The sequence below is a fragment of the Pongo abelii genome, chromosome 4, assembly GCF_028885655.2.
Source record: "Pongo abelii isolate AG06213 chromosome 4, NHGRI_mPonAbe1-v2.0_pri, whole genome shotgun sequence".
Lineage (NCBI taxonomy): Eukaryota > Metazoa > Chordata > Mammalia > Primates > Hominidae > Pongo > Pongo abelii.
This window is the reverse complement of record NC_071989.2, coordinates 154,189,806-154,204,090: the sequence shown is the minus strand read 5'-3', so window position 1 is coordinate 154,204,090 and position 14,285 is coordinate 154,189,806. Positions and strand designations below refer to the sequence as shown.

General features: G+C 40.2%; 1 protein-coding gene across 7 annotated transcripts in view; it reads left to right on the top strand.

Moving 5' to 3' along the window:
- Nucleotides 1–10,366, top strand: part of PRELID2 (PRELI domain containing 2) — a 93,852-nt gene extending 83,486 nt beyond the window's left edge. For all 7 annotated transcript variants that reach the window (XM_054556025.2, XM_054556027.1, XM_054556024.2 and 4 more), the window contains 2 exons: nucleotides 5,635–5,704; nucleotides 10,086–10,366. In XM_054556025.2, coding sequence (XP_054412000.1) covers nucleotides 5,635–5,694 — 60 coding nt within the window. In that variant the 3' untranslated portion in view covers nucleotides 5,695–5,704; nucleotides 10,086–10,366. The remainder of the gene's footprint in view (nucleotides 1–5,634; nucleotides 5,705–10,085) is intronic.
- The last annotated feature ends 3,919 nt before the right edge of the window (nucleotides 10,367–14,285 follow it).

Below are 14,285 nucleotides of genomic sequence, written 5' to 3'. Positions count from 1 at the left end.
CATGGAGCTATCATCTGCTGTGATAACAATGCCTTCTTCTGGTATACCTCCTGAAGGACCTGCCTGAGGCTGTTTTACAGTTAACTTTTTTTTTCAGAGACAGGGTCTCTCACTTTGTTGTCCAGGCTGTAGTGCAGTGGCATAATCATAGTTCACTGCAGCCTCAAACTTCTGAACTCAAGTGATCCTACGTAGGTAAGACTACAGGCTCATGTCACTGTACCTGGCTAATTGAAATTTTTTTTTTTTTTTTTTTTTTAATAGAGAAGGGGTCTTACTATGTTGCCAAGGCTGGTCTCGAACTCCTGGCCTTAAGCAATCCTCCCACCTCAGCTTCTCCCAAAGTGCCACCATGCCTGGCCCTATAGTTAATTTTTTTTCATAAGTAGAAGTACATTCTAAAATGATAAAAAGTACAACATAATAAATATATAAACCAGTAGTATAGTCATTTATCATCGTTATCAAGTATTATGATATTATAATTGTATGTGCTATACTTTTATACAACTGGCAGTGCAGTAGTTTTGTTCACACCAACGTCACCACAAACACATGAGGAATGTGTTGGGCGATGACGCTATGACAGCTACAAGGTCACCAGGTGATAGGATTTTTTCAGCTCCTATACAGTCCTGTGGGACCACCATCATATATATCATCTGTCATTGACTGAAATGTCATCAAGCAGCACATTACTGTACTTTTTTCTTTTAAAAGTCATAGTGTTTCTCAGAGGCTGTCTTGCCTTTCAGTTATTTTTAATTCCTCTATTTCCTCTGAAGAGGCCAATGGTCCATTGAGTAGAGGCTTCTTGTCTTATCTGCATCCCTGTTCCACGTAGCTTCCCTGCCCTTCCTTACACACAGTGGGCGCATCAGTTCATGGTGTTTACTTTAAAGCCATGACCCACAAGAAAGCATTATTTCCAGTGGGGGTCTTTAACACCAATCTTTTATCACTGATAATTAAATGAGCAATTCTCTTTTGTTAAGAGCTCCCTGTGGATGCACCTTTTGAGAACTGCTTTAGAACATTTTTGTTTGGTCTAATATTACTCTCTTCCAAGCCTCCTACATAAATCAGAGCTTCTCAAGGAAGGATCAGTTTTATAGCAAAGTAAATATACTGTATGAATTTAGCCACCTTTAGTTTCGACTTATTCCTGCTCCTCTTAAGACAAGTTTGTGTTTTTAGTAATAATCAGCTATTTCTCAGAGACTCTTAGAGTGGAGAATTTGTGAAGTGTTTTGAATCTGACTCTGAGACTCCTTTGTGGGAATACATTTGGCCAGCACAGCTCTGGTATTAGGGAAATGAACCTGCGAGATAGCTCACTTATCTGTACATTGGCAAATAGAGAAAGATAGCCTTGTAATAGAGAAAAAAAAAATCTCAGAGGGGAAAGAAATAATAAAATCAAGCTGGTTTATGGTTTGTCAGTCCAAAAAGCTTTTAAGCCTTATCTATAAAGGTAGACCTACTTAATGTTTGTTCTGCATTTCAGGCATCATTGTGTGATAAGTGGTGTAAATTTAGCCCCTTTAAGCCTGATCTCCTGGGGATTGAGATTTAAGCGTTGGAACTTTATTTGAAAGGACTCTATTGATTGGGCTTTGATTTGGTCCTTCTTTACCAAAGAGAGGTACTAAATCATGGCTTAGCTTCCCTGTTAGGTGTTTTTTTTTCCTTTTTGTTTGTTTTATAGGCCTCTCTCTCTCTGCCCCCATTCTCCATGTTCCATTTCTAACTGTTCTGCTTAAAAAGACTAAAGTGGTATGAGAGAAGGGGGAAAGAGGGAAAGAAAAGTCAACTATCACTCTGTGAACTTAATTGATTCAATAAATAACATCTTTCAATTCCCAAGGAAAACCTCAGTCTTCACTTATGTCAATTAGTGTTCAGTTTGATAAGTGGTGGAGGTCTTAATTTAGATGGATGGGAAAGTTTGCAGGTCCTCACCTCCTAGGGAAGGAATGTGCTTTTCTTATTTTAAAGTCATACTGTCTGGATTTATGCTCTACTCTGTAAATAGAAGCTTGAAAGAGAATTAATGTGATAGTTTTTATTCTTCCTGAAAATAGAAAGAAGACATTTAATTATTGTCCAGAGATTTGTTAGAATAAAAAAGTGAAATGAGGGAATGAAAATTTTCTGGAATCTACTAGACTGTAAACTCCATGGGGGCAGGAACTATCTTGTTCATTCACCATTTAATCTCCAGTGCACGTAGTAGATGCATAGTACATGTTTGTTAACTGGATCTGTTGTTAAGGGAATAAGAACAAAAAGGGGCACAATGCAGGTTTTCTGTTAAGAATTTAGTTAAATTTCATTTCAATGGTTGTTTCATCCCTTGGACCCAATCCCCTTTCCCCTAATTCTTTTTTTTTTTTTTTTTTTTGAGACAGAGTCTCGCTCTGTCACCAGGCTGGAGTGCAGTGGTGTGATCTTGGCTCACTGCAAACTTTGCCTCCCTGGTTCAAGCAATTCTCCTGTCTTAGCCTCCTGAGTAGCTGGGACTACAGGCACCCACCACCATGCCCAGCTAATTTTTGTATTTTTAGTAGAGACAGGGTTTCACCATGTTGGCCAGGATGGTCTCCATCTCTTGACCTCGTGATCTACCTGCCTCGGCCTCCCAAAGTACTGGGATTACAGGCATGAGCCACTGTGCCCGGCCTCCCCTAATTCTTTAAATGGCAGGTACCTCTTAAGAGTGCAGTATATACTGTGTCTTCAGAAATGATTAAGGATAACCTATTTCATCAATTCCAAGACTGTCAGAGTTGGAAGAGATGGTGTAAAGCTGCTATTTACAAATTCTAGTAAATGACCTGGTTGTGTTTCAGAATCACATTGAAATGGGATAGTTCCCTCACCCCTTCCCATGACTTATGAAGGGGTTGCCTCATTTACTCAGCAAGCAGCTCTCAACCCCTTACAAAAGGGGGAGCACACAGGTGAGCAGGTGCAGATGCCAGGATGAGTGCTTTTGGGCAACCAGCAGGAGCAGAACTCTGTGCGGGCCTATGGAAGCATCTAGAGGTTGCCTTTGACCCTCAGAACCCCAGACAGTGCGTGTTATAGTGTGCTCTTTTAGCTTTGTCATTCATAGATGGCTTAAGTGTTAAACAGCTCAGTGGAGGGTCAGTATGGCAGCCTCTTGCACTCGCACCCGGCTCCTTGTCCTGTGTCCAGGAAGAATCAGGTGGCGTGAACGAATTGAAGCGTGGTGAATGTGGAGGATTTTACTGAGCAGTGGAAGTGGCTCTCAGCGGGATGGGGAGCTGGAAAGGGGATGGAGTGGAAAGGTGATCGTCCCCTGGAGTTTGGCTGTCCCTGGCTGAATCTGAATTCCTCTCTGAGGTCCTGCCATCAAGCCATCCCTCTGAAGTCAAGCTGCTTCTCTTCAATGTCCAGCTGCTTCTTCTCCTCTCTCCTCTGCCACTCTGCCACTCCACCAGTGGGGCCTGGGGTTTTTATGGGTACAGGAGGGGGGGTGGGGTAGGCCAGGGTGGTTTTGGAAAAGGCAACATTCATGTGGGAAAACAGGAATATGTATTCTGACTTTGGGCCACAGGTCCAGGCTTGAGGGTGTGGCCCTCACCAGGGACTGCCCTTTTCTACCAGTATTTTCCTGCCACCTGTCCTTATCAACATGAAGTATGTTACCCACATACAGACTCAGGCCTGAGCCTTGAAATTTCTGACTGAGTCAAACACACTCTTGGGTAGACTCTTGGGAGTCTGTTTTCTTTTGTGATTTCCCTTAGTAATGCTAGAGTGCAGGTGGGTATAGAAAGCACTAATCCCATCTAGCTCTCAGTGCCCTGACCTCTGTGGTCTATGTTACTCCTTAGTAAAAGTGATCAGCCTAAGGTACCTAGCGGAATGATTGGTGGAGCTGTGACTAGAACTCAGGTCTCCTTCCTCTGACAGTGGTGCTCCTGGTCCTATGGTTTGCTGCTTTGGTTTAGCAAACACTCCTTACTACTCAGCATTCTCTCAAGATCCAGTAATACTTCTTCCTTCCAAGATAATGGTTGTATTTGTGGTGATGGCCAGGCAGAATCTGAAGGACCTTCTGAATCCTCAAGGAAATACTAACTTTAGTTTAGTCTACTTTGGTGTTAAATGTATTTTATTGTCTTCTCTAGTGATGCCTTTGATTACTCTCCGTCCCCATCCCTGGGCTCAGATCCCAAGTAGGAAGTCCCTGCCTTTTTCCTGCAGGCCCACTTGGTGTTCACAGCCCTGTGTAATCATAAGAGGATCATATGGGTGCCTGTTAAGGGCATACAGCTCTGGTACCTGCTTGAGTCCCATTAAATCAGAATTTTCCTAGGAAGGGCCTGGGGATATGTATTTTAAGTTCCCCTTATCATTATTCTTCTCTGCAATAATTCTCAGGCTCAGGTCTCTGAAAATAGCAGCTCCCTTTCCCATGGATCCAACTTTGATGTCCTGGAGACCTCAGTTTATAATTGCATCATAACCCTGTCTTCCCACTTGAAGGTTTATCCTCTAGTCTATAAAACTTGTCCTTTAAGGAGGAAAGGAATTTATGCTTTCTTCTTTCTTCCAAGGTAGAATTTGTCTGGACAGGATCCTGAGTAGACAGGTGGGTATGGACAGTAGCAGAATGAACATTGCAAGAAGGTTCATGGAGGCCTTTGAAAAGGAAGAGGGTGCCTGTGCTCTTTCCCTGGCTTTGTTACTTAATAGTTGTGTAACTTCAGGCAAATTATTTAAACCTCTTTGAGTTTCTGTTTCCTCGTCAGTAAAATGTGGGTAAGGATAGTACTTATTTGGAGGTTTTATGTGTATTAAGGTATCCTAGGCCAGCTCTTGGGGCACAGACTCAGTTTGAGATTTGCCTGCAGGTGGTATTGGAGAGCGCACTGAGGAACAACTCTTGTCATGGGGTATGGGAAGGGATTTTTGAACTGCAATGCACTTGCAACAAAGGTCTTAGCTGATCCCTTGGGGAGCTTTGAGGGTTGGATGCTCCTCAGAGTTGTCCCAAATTAAGGGAGGGGGCCAGGTCTTTATACCCCTGTACATACCAGTCATCCATTGATGTATGCTGCCCCTGGAGGGACATGACTTCAGGTAAGGCAGCTCCCTTTGGCTGAGGGTGGCTGTTTGACAGCAGCAGCCTACAGTCTTGGTGGAAAGGGAAGGAATGCTTTAGTTCTGGGAGGGGTCTCAGTGGTACACCATAGCACTCGCTACCCCCAGGTAATGCACATAAAACCCCAGCAGCAGTGAATCTAGCATATTTGTAAATGTTCAATGAATATTAACTACTGCTATTATCATTCTAGCTCTGGCAGGGCCACTTTCAAGAAGTTATTTAACTACTCTTGGGCTGTTTTCTTATGTTTAAAATGGAGATCATAAGCTCCGTTCTGCCTATGTCCCTGAGTAGTTCTGAGCACATGTGGAGATAATGTATGTGAAATTGCTGAGTAAAATATTATAAAAATGTCAGGTATGGCTATGAGCCTACTTTGTTGAAATGAATATATGGCCATGACCTGGATTCTTTGAAGGGAAAAGGTTGTGATAAATGTAAAAGTACTTGTCTGTGAAATAGGCATTTTAATTTTTTTTTCCTTCTTTGTGTAGGGAATTAGAATCATGGAGATGCTGCTAAAGGAACAGTGTGGTGCCCCCTTAGCTGAATAAAGAATCATCAGTGAGTACCAAAAGCAAAGTCAAAATTATTTACGCAAGCCATATTTTCATGCTTATCAGCCTGGTATTCTACAGCAGCCTCCCTGGGCTATTCACGCTGCACATTTCCCAGTTATATGCACAGAATACTATTTCACAGTACTTTTATTTACTTGGTTCTTTGATTTTCAGAGCAGTTTTGTATTACATGCTGGGTTACAACTCTATTCAAATTGTTAAAACTGTTGCACAATCTACCATGATTGAGAGCCTCAAGGTGTCATAGATTTGTAAAAACTGCAGCTCAGATTAACTGAGGCTTAATGTTTTTGTTCTGAAAATAATCAAAGGAAGGCTTTAAAAGTGTAATTGGAGCAGGAAGAGAAACAAGGAAGGGGCATGCTGATTGGCCAGTGAAACAAATACCTCTTATTAGTCATATGTATTTCCGCTGATTGTGGGTAGCTGCCTGAAATGCTATTGAAAGGGATTCTGAAGTCTTGAGAGTAATTCCCAGCCTCTGGGTAAGAGTGCCTTGATGGTTAACAGTGTCTGCCATGGGCACAGGATGGAAGGACAGCACTCATGCCGAAGCACATGCCACATCTAGTTTAGGGCAAATGGTATACGGTTAACAGATAGTGGGGGATTGCAGAACTACTCAACTCCCTACTCCCACCCCCTAAATTTCTATTGTCTGAATCAGGGAGAATAGTCTTTATAGTGGAAAGGGCAGGGCAGAGTTATTTAAGAAAGAATCAAAGCCCAAAATAAATGAATATGATAGATTTACATCTTACAGAATTTATAGGCCTTAGGTTTTTTTGTTTTTGTTTGTTTGTTTGAGATGGAGTCTTACTCTGTTGCCCAGGCTGGAGTGCAGTGGTGCAATCTCGGCTCACTGCAACCTCCACCTCCCTGCAACCTCCACCTCCCGGGTTCAAGCGATTCTCCTGCTTCAGCCTCCAGAGAGGCAGGAACTACAGGTGTGCACTGCCATGCCTGGCTAATTTTTGTATTTTTAGTAGAGATGGGGTTTCACCATGCTGGCCAGGCTGGTCTTGAACTCCTGACCTCATGATCCACCCACCTCGGCCTCCCAAAGTGCTAGGATTACAGGCGTGAGCCACTGTGCCTGGTCAGGCCTTAGGTTTTTGACATCTGAGAGTTGAAACCTTTGAATAAAACAAACTTTGCCTTGGGTAATGTAGAATTACCTCAGGTTTTCTTGTGTTGGTTTAAAAGTTGAGACACGTGGTCTTGTGTAAGCAACCTGGTATTCTAATTGTGATAAACAATAAAGTATGAGAGCAGTTAACCAAAAAGAAGCAAAAGGAACATCATATACAAGCACCTTGGTGTGTAAAGCATGCTGTCCAGACCTGTGAATGAACATCGTTTGGAGAATTGTAAAGTCTTTCTGCTTATTTGCAGGTTGGACTCCATTTTGATTACTATTAAACCTCTGTATACTTAATACATATTAATAGATTCCTTTATTACTGGAAAAGCTAAACAAGATAATTTCATTTAGCATAGGCATACACATAGCAGGTGCTCATAAATGTTGGAATTGAAGCTAAATACGGTTTACTCCTACACCCACCCTGTTCCTTAAAAAATTATAGAGAACAACTTGGCCACATCTCCCTGTTTTTCTCGGCTAACATATTTGTGAGGCTCACTAAGCACCTCTTGTACTTGCATGCTTAGGCACAGATCCCATCTTACTCTGGAGGGTGGGATCTCGAGTCAGCTCCAAGGTAAATGAGGGAATGAGGGGTCTCCATTTCCATGGGAAAGGTATACACCTATTAGTCTTCAAACTTCAAATTAGTGTTTTTGAAACTTTCTTGAGCATCAGAGTCATCTGGAGGATTTGTTAACACAGATTGGTGGGCCCCACTCCCCAGGTTCTGATTCAGTAGGTCTGAGATTGGGCCTGAGCATTTGTGTTTCTAACAGATTTCCAGGTGATGGTGATCCTAGTCCTGGGGCCACACTTTGAGAATGGCAGTTTTAAATGAGTTCACTTCTCTGGGTGAAGACAGATGAAATGCCAGGGCACTGAGAAAGCTAATAGCTAGGAGTTAGATATTGTTGTCATGTATTCGGTCAACTTTTGATTAATAGGAAGAATGATATTCTTTGTATGGCTTTTCCCTGATTTTAGCATCTCAGCTTCTTGTTTGCCCCCTTTTTTGTTGCTTAAATGTGGCCAGGCTCCACCCTGGAGCAAATGCAGTTGAAAAGAGAGGAGGTGAGATTCACACCAACTTGTACTTTAAATCAATTTGGATTTAAATTGTTGGTAGTGAAGATGAGTAAATTAAATAAGTTTACAGCATTACCTATTCTCTTGTTACTCGTGTTCTGTGTTTTGTTTTGTTTTATTTTGAGACGGGGTCTCACTGTTCTGTCGCCCAGGCTGGGGTGCAGTAGCGCAATCACGGCTCACCACAGCCTTGACCTCTGGGGTTCAAGCAATCCTCACACCTCAGCCCCCTTAGTAGCTGGGACCATAGGCGTGCACCACCACACCTGGCTAATTTTTTCCTTTTTTATAGAGGTGAAGTCTCCCTATGTTGCCCAGGCTGGTGTGTTTTTTATGTTTGTTTGTTTGTGTTTTTGTCCTGTGGTTGAGGGCTGAGCCATGAACTCAGGGCATCGTATTGTTTGTGAAAAGCAACTTACTCTCCTCTCTTAAGTGAAATGGTCGAGGTCTGAATATAACCAGGAGTTTAGTACAGGACAGTTGCATTTAATGCATTCAATGCAATGAAATTTCCTGAAGGATTTATATAATTCAAACTCTCAAAATTCATGACCAGTTTTCTCAGAGGAGTAACTGTAAAGTAGGGGATATATGTATATGTATGTATGTACTCTTACCACATAAATCTACAATTTGATGTTGCATCGAATGCTGCCAGCTTATTCCTTTCCTTTTCTGCCATTTTCTTGACTATTTTTACAAAGTTTGTCAAGTTTGAAATATGCCTATTTTAATGGAACTTTTTAATTTCTCAGAATTAACTGTATGGAAAATGGAGGAGGTGGTTGTAGGTGGGGGTACTACTGTTCTCATGAGTTGTAAAATGCTACATTAAAAGAAGTGGGGGAAATTAGCTCTATAGCTATAATAAAGTAGAGGTCAAAAAACTATAGCCTGTAAACCAAATTTAGCTGGCTGCCTGCTTTTATAAATAAAGTTTTATTGGAACACAACTATGCTCCTAACTATGTTCAAAGCTACAGCTGCAGAGTTGAATAGTTATAACAGTGACCTTATAGCTGCAAAGTCTAAAATATTTACTGTCTGGTCCTTGAAGAAAATTTTGGCTACTGATTTAGTGTCCTAAATTAACATCAAGGAGTGTTGTGGTGATTGGCCTTTCAAAATACAGTGTTTGATCACTTCTTACCCCTAAAGTTTATAGTTTGACTGTTTGTTTTTCTTGCATTAGCTCTAACGTCAACACTTTGTGAAGACTTGGCTGATTTTATATTAAGACATAAAAAGATATTAAAATGATAACAGGAAGTTAAAATACCAGCAACAGTGGTCACTAAAATTGCTCATAAAGTTCCAGTGCACATACACAATGGAGTAGACATATAGGCATTTAGTTTGGTGCACAAAGTGGCACTGTGATGAGGCTGGAGGGTAGGTGCTATGTATAATTTACTCAATTTTTTCAGCTTTGGAATTTTGCAATTTTTAATACTTAAAAGACGTTTTGTGGGATTTGCAGAAATCTGCATAAGGAGACAGTATTTAATAGTTTTATATCATACCACATTTTAAATTTGCATAATTTAAATTCACATAGAAAGTGACTACATTCTACATTGTGCCTAATATTAAAGATACTTCACAGAACTCTCTGACCTGTATGTCCAAGTGGGCATTTGAAAATAAGAAAGCTTAGAAGGTGATTTTTGTGATGAGCCAAAATGGAGACACATAAATCTCACTAACCAATATGCTTGTGGCATTGTTGTTGACACATCCATTTGATAGATTTTTGATTTCCTGTCATTTTTGAATAAAACAAATAACCCTGATATCTGTCTGTTCTTGCCACTGGCAGTTGGGAGATCAGGCTTGGTGAGATTTGACAACATAGCAGAGTTCTATCACACTGGAATGATTAAGACCTCAATTTTAGCTATATCTTAACTCTTATCTGAACCAGCTCCTTTGGGTAGTTGGACTTAATAAAATGAGGTGCTTGCCTTGTTCGAAGATCATTAGGAGGGAAAAATGCAATTTCAAGAATTATCCGTAGTGATAGAATTCAAGTGGACTCTGAAGAGTTGCTTCAGAAAAGAGGGCAAATAAGTATTGATTGGTGAGACATGTTTATGAGGTGATAAAGCCTGTTTGCTTTCTCTTGCAGGAGAGCTGTATCCATGTCTACTTTTTTATTTTTATTTTATTTTTTTGAGAATCACTTCTTGGCCACAGCACATCACAGACACAGTTTCTGGAATACAGGTTTGAGGATACAGTGTTGGCAGCTTCAAGAAGATGAAGACCTTCTTGTCAGGACATAAGATGATACCCTCCTCTGGGAGCCTGCTTCGAATAGTGGGACTCAGGGAGATAAGACCTTCTTGCTGGATTTTTATGACTAATCTCTTTATAATTTTACAAATAAAGGAAAAAAGACCCATGTAAGATGTGTGTGCCCTTCCTCAGGGTGTTCTGCTGGTTGTCTGGTGATGGTGTCAGGGCAGCAAAGGACAGGATAAAGGCCTGGAGAGGGTGCTTGTGCCCTTATGTTATCAGCACCGTTGTTCATAGGATTTGTGAGGGGATTCTGGAACCAATAAGGGAGTTGAACTTGTACCTGATTCACAGGTGGACTGGAACAAACAGGAATGTACCAGACCTATGTTGAAGCTAAGCCGTATTTATAACGATGTTTAAGATTCTCAGAAATCAGGAGATTTTTATCCTATCCATAAGTAATATGTAACTGCCATAACTATAGCTTTTAGAATGTAATGTGTAAACTGTGATTTGGTCCTCTGAAAAAAAACATGAAGAGTGGGAAGGCAGTTTCTTTTCTGCTAATTCGTTCTGTGATGGTGAGCAAATCATTAACTTCTCTGTTTTTTATTGGGCAAATGGGGATAATCAGGCACAGGTCTTTCCGCCAATGTGTTATGATGATTAAACAAGGTAATTTTTTGCAGGTTTTTAAGTCAACAGACAGACTTGGGTTTGAATCCAAGTGCTGACACCTACTTGCTCAGTGATCATGAACGTAATTTTAAATCTTTCTGAATCTCATTTAAAAAAATTTGTGAAACAAGATGATAGAATTAATTTTGTGAGATTGTTGGACTGATGTGAGATCATGCCTATGAAGTACCTAGCACGCTGCCTAGTACATAGTAGAAGTCCAGGAAATGGAAGCCATTATTACGTAAAACATTTTGCAAATGTACTTTTTAACTGTAATGTAAAGTGGTACTACTGTTTGAAACTTAGATGGCAGTAGTTTGCATTTCTCGTGATCAGAAGCCAAAATATAAATACTACCTAAAAAATCTTGAAGAGAGGTAATAATTTGAAATTCATCTTCTTAAGATAAAAATCAGGGCAGGGTGTGGTGGCTTATGCCTGTAATCCCAGTACTTTGGGAGGCCGAGGCGGGTGGATCACAAGGTCAGGAGTTCGAGACCAGCCTGGCCAATATGGTGAAACCCCGTCTCTACTAAAAATACAAAAAAATTAGCTGGGAGTGGTGGCGCATGCCTGTAATCCTAGCTGCTTGGGAGTCTGAGGCAGGAGAATTGCTTGAACTCGGGAGGTGAAGGTTGCAGTGAGCCGAGATTGTGCCACTGCACCCCAGCCTGGGTGACAGAGCAAGACTCCATCACCAAAAAAAAAAAAAAAAAAAAAAAAAAAATCAGGCCGTTACTGGAGAGCCTTGGGGAAATTTTTTTTTTAATGTCTGAAAAATTTTCCGCTTAATCCATTGATGAATTTCAAAGCAATTGTATTTTTTTCATACAAGCCTGCCACTGTGAGCCTGTTCTTATTGTATCTGAGCTCTTTGTGCTGCCTGAATTTTGTCTCTTAATTTCTTTTCAGCTTCATAGTGTTTCATTCTTCAATTGTGTTGGAGGGAAAAATAATGGTAGAAACTAAAACACACTTCAACCTTTTTTTTTTCCAATTTGTAAATGGCATTTGGTAGGCTTTTGGAGTAATAGCCTATTTCCAAAAATAAGAGGTGATGCAAATTATTATGGAAGTGAGAGGCAAGAAATTTGTGTTTGGAGGTTGACATTAGAGTAAGTTTAACCCTTCACACTCAACAACTCCCATCCTCTGAAGGCAGGAGTTCTCAACCTTGGTTGTCTGTTAGGATTGCTTGGGAAGCTTTCTGCAATTCTGATGCCTGGGTTACTTCTCAGACCAAAAATCAGAATCTCAGGTAGTAGAACCAAGGCATCAGCTTTTAAAAAAAACTCCTTTGGTCATTTCAGTGGGCAGCTAAGAACACTACAGTGACTTTTAGGTATTTGCAGACATTATCTAATTTTTGTTCTTAATATCTCTGTGTTTGGAAAGGATCTTTGTAGCAGGAATTTTTTTTATTAGAAATAGAGTGAGGCACAGAGAGATTGAATTTCTGCCTTGTGTGCCCAGTTTCAGCACAGTGTGGTTGTGTCACTGGTCTTTTTTAGTATTTCCTATTTCCAATTTTCTAAGAAAAAACAGAATTAAAAAAAAAAAACTCCCAGTTTTTTATTGGCAGCCAATTCAGAATTGTTTGAAACATTGTGCTGGCCAAAACAAAAAACATCTTTGCCAGCCAGTAGTTTTTAGCCTCTGCTTCCAGAGTGTTAAGGACAGGCCTAAACATCCTGGCCAAGCTTTAATAGATTTGCATTTTTGTACTCTGGATGTACGTTGTATTCTGCCTCTCCTCCAAGACTACTTTTAAATGTATCTTCCTCCTCATTCCTAAATAATCCTCAGGGATTGCTTTTCCTCACTCAGTATTTTTCCCCCTGCAGGCAGCTATTGCCTCCAGCTTCACCTATATAGCTTAGAAATTTTATGGTCTTTTTTTTTTTTTTTTTTTCATTTACTTTTTTTTTGAGATAGGGTCTCACTATGTTGATCAGGCTGGTCTTGAACTTCTGGCCTCAAATGATCCTCCTGCCTCTGCCTCTGCCTCCCAAAGTGCTGGGATTACAGGTGTGAGCCACTGTGTCTGTCCTCTTTTTGGAATTAATTAGGGCTTGTTAATTTTTTTTTAATTATATGTTTTGTGATAAAGCATTTAGAAGTCCATGTTTTTTATTCTGTACTGTGTAGCTTAAGAAATGTCAAAACCAGGAGTGCAGCCTTATTGGGCACACTAGAAACAAGAGTAGGAAAGGGTTAATTCATAGACCTGGCCAGTCTCCTCCTGTCATCAAGGCGATGGTTTACCCTGTGATTCTCAGGCTTCACATGTACCAGAAATCTTTGGGGCAATATGCTAAAGTGCAGGTTCTCAGGCCCTTTCCCCAGTGATTCTGATTCGTGGAATTTCAGTTGATCATTCAGGACACAGTATAAAGTTCTTATGCAGAGAGAAGCTGACTTGAACTATCCCTATATGATTGAGGTGCTTTTACCAGGAAGGGGCTTTTATAGTTTCAGTCATATATGGATGAAAAAGGTGCTGTATTCTTTTTCTATGAACTACTTTGTGTATTTTATAAGCAGTATATATGTACTGATACTCGTTTATCAGACATTGTGCGGTGCATGGTGTAGAAAACTCAAGGTTATTCTTTTAACTTGCACATCTTTTTTACTTTATTTCAATCATTTACATCAAACTATTTCTTAATTTAGTATACGTTTCTCTGCTTTTGCAAACACAGTCTACTGGGGATAATTAAATCTTTTCAGAGTCGTCATATATGTTTTTAATTCTTTCAGCTCCTACTTAGTTTTGTTAAAGTCCCTACACTGAAGGCTCCAGATATGTTTGCTCTTTGAGTTCTACCATGGTTTTTAGAGTTTTTCTTTTCCCTCACTTTTATCTGTCATTTACCTCTCCCATTACTGTGCCTACCTCTAGGAACCTTTCTCTAATTTGCCCTGGGGTTGGGAAGTTGTGTAACTGCATACTATATGTTGAATAAGAGTAGAGAGGACTTGAATGAGATTTTGAGAGGCTGTTCTAGCAATAAAAATGAATGTACTTTGCTACATTGACTTGGTGACATTATTTTAGTGGCTCAACTCTCTTCCTCTAACTTACTTCTTTATCCTCATCTGCAGTTGTCATATTTGTGACCTCACGGCAAGTGAGATATTGCTAGAAATAATTTCTCTTGATCAATAAACCATTGTCTCCCCCAGCTGTGTTGGTGTTTTTGTGTATTCAGTTCTATAATGTGAAACTTAAGAGGATTAAAACTCAAAAAATTATCAGGCCAAATTTTTGTGTGGGATGAAGTGTTTCTGATTCAGTGTTATTGTGATATAGAGCTATAAATTAGTTGTTTACCTATGAAATTCCTTCCTGCAGTCATTCTGAAATAAAGTTATTACAACTGATATTTATATGTGCATTCTA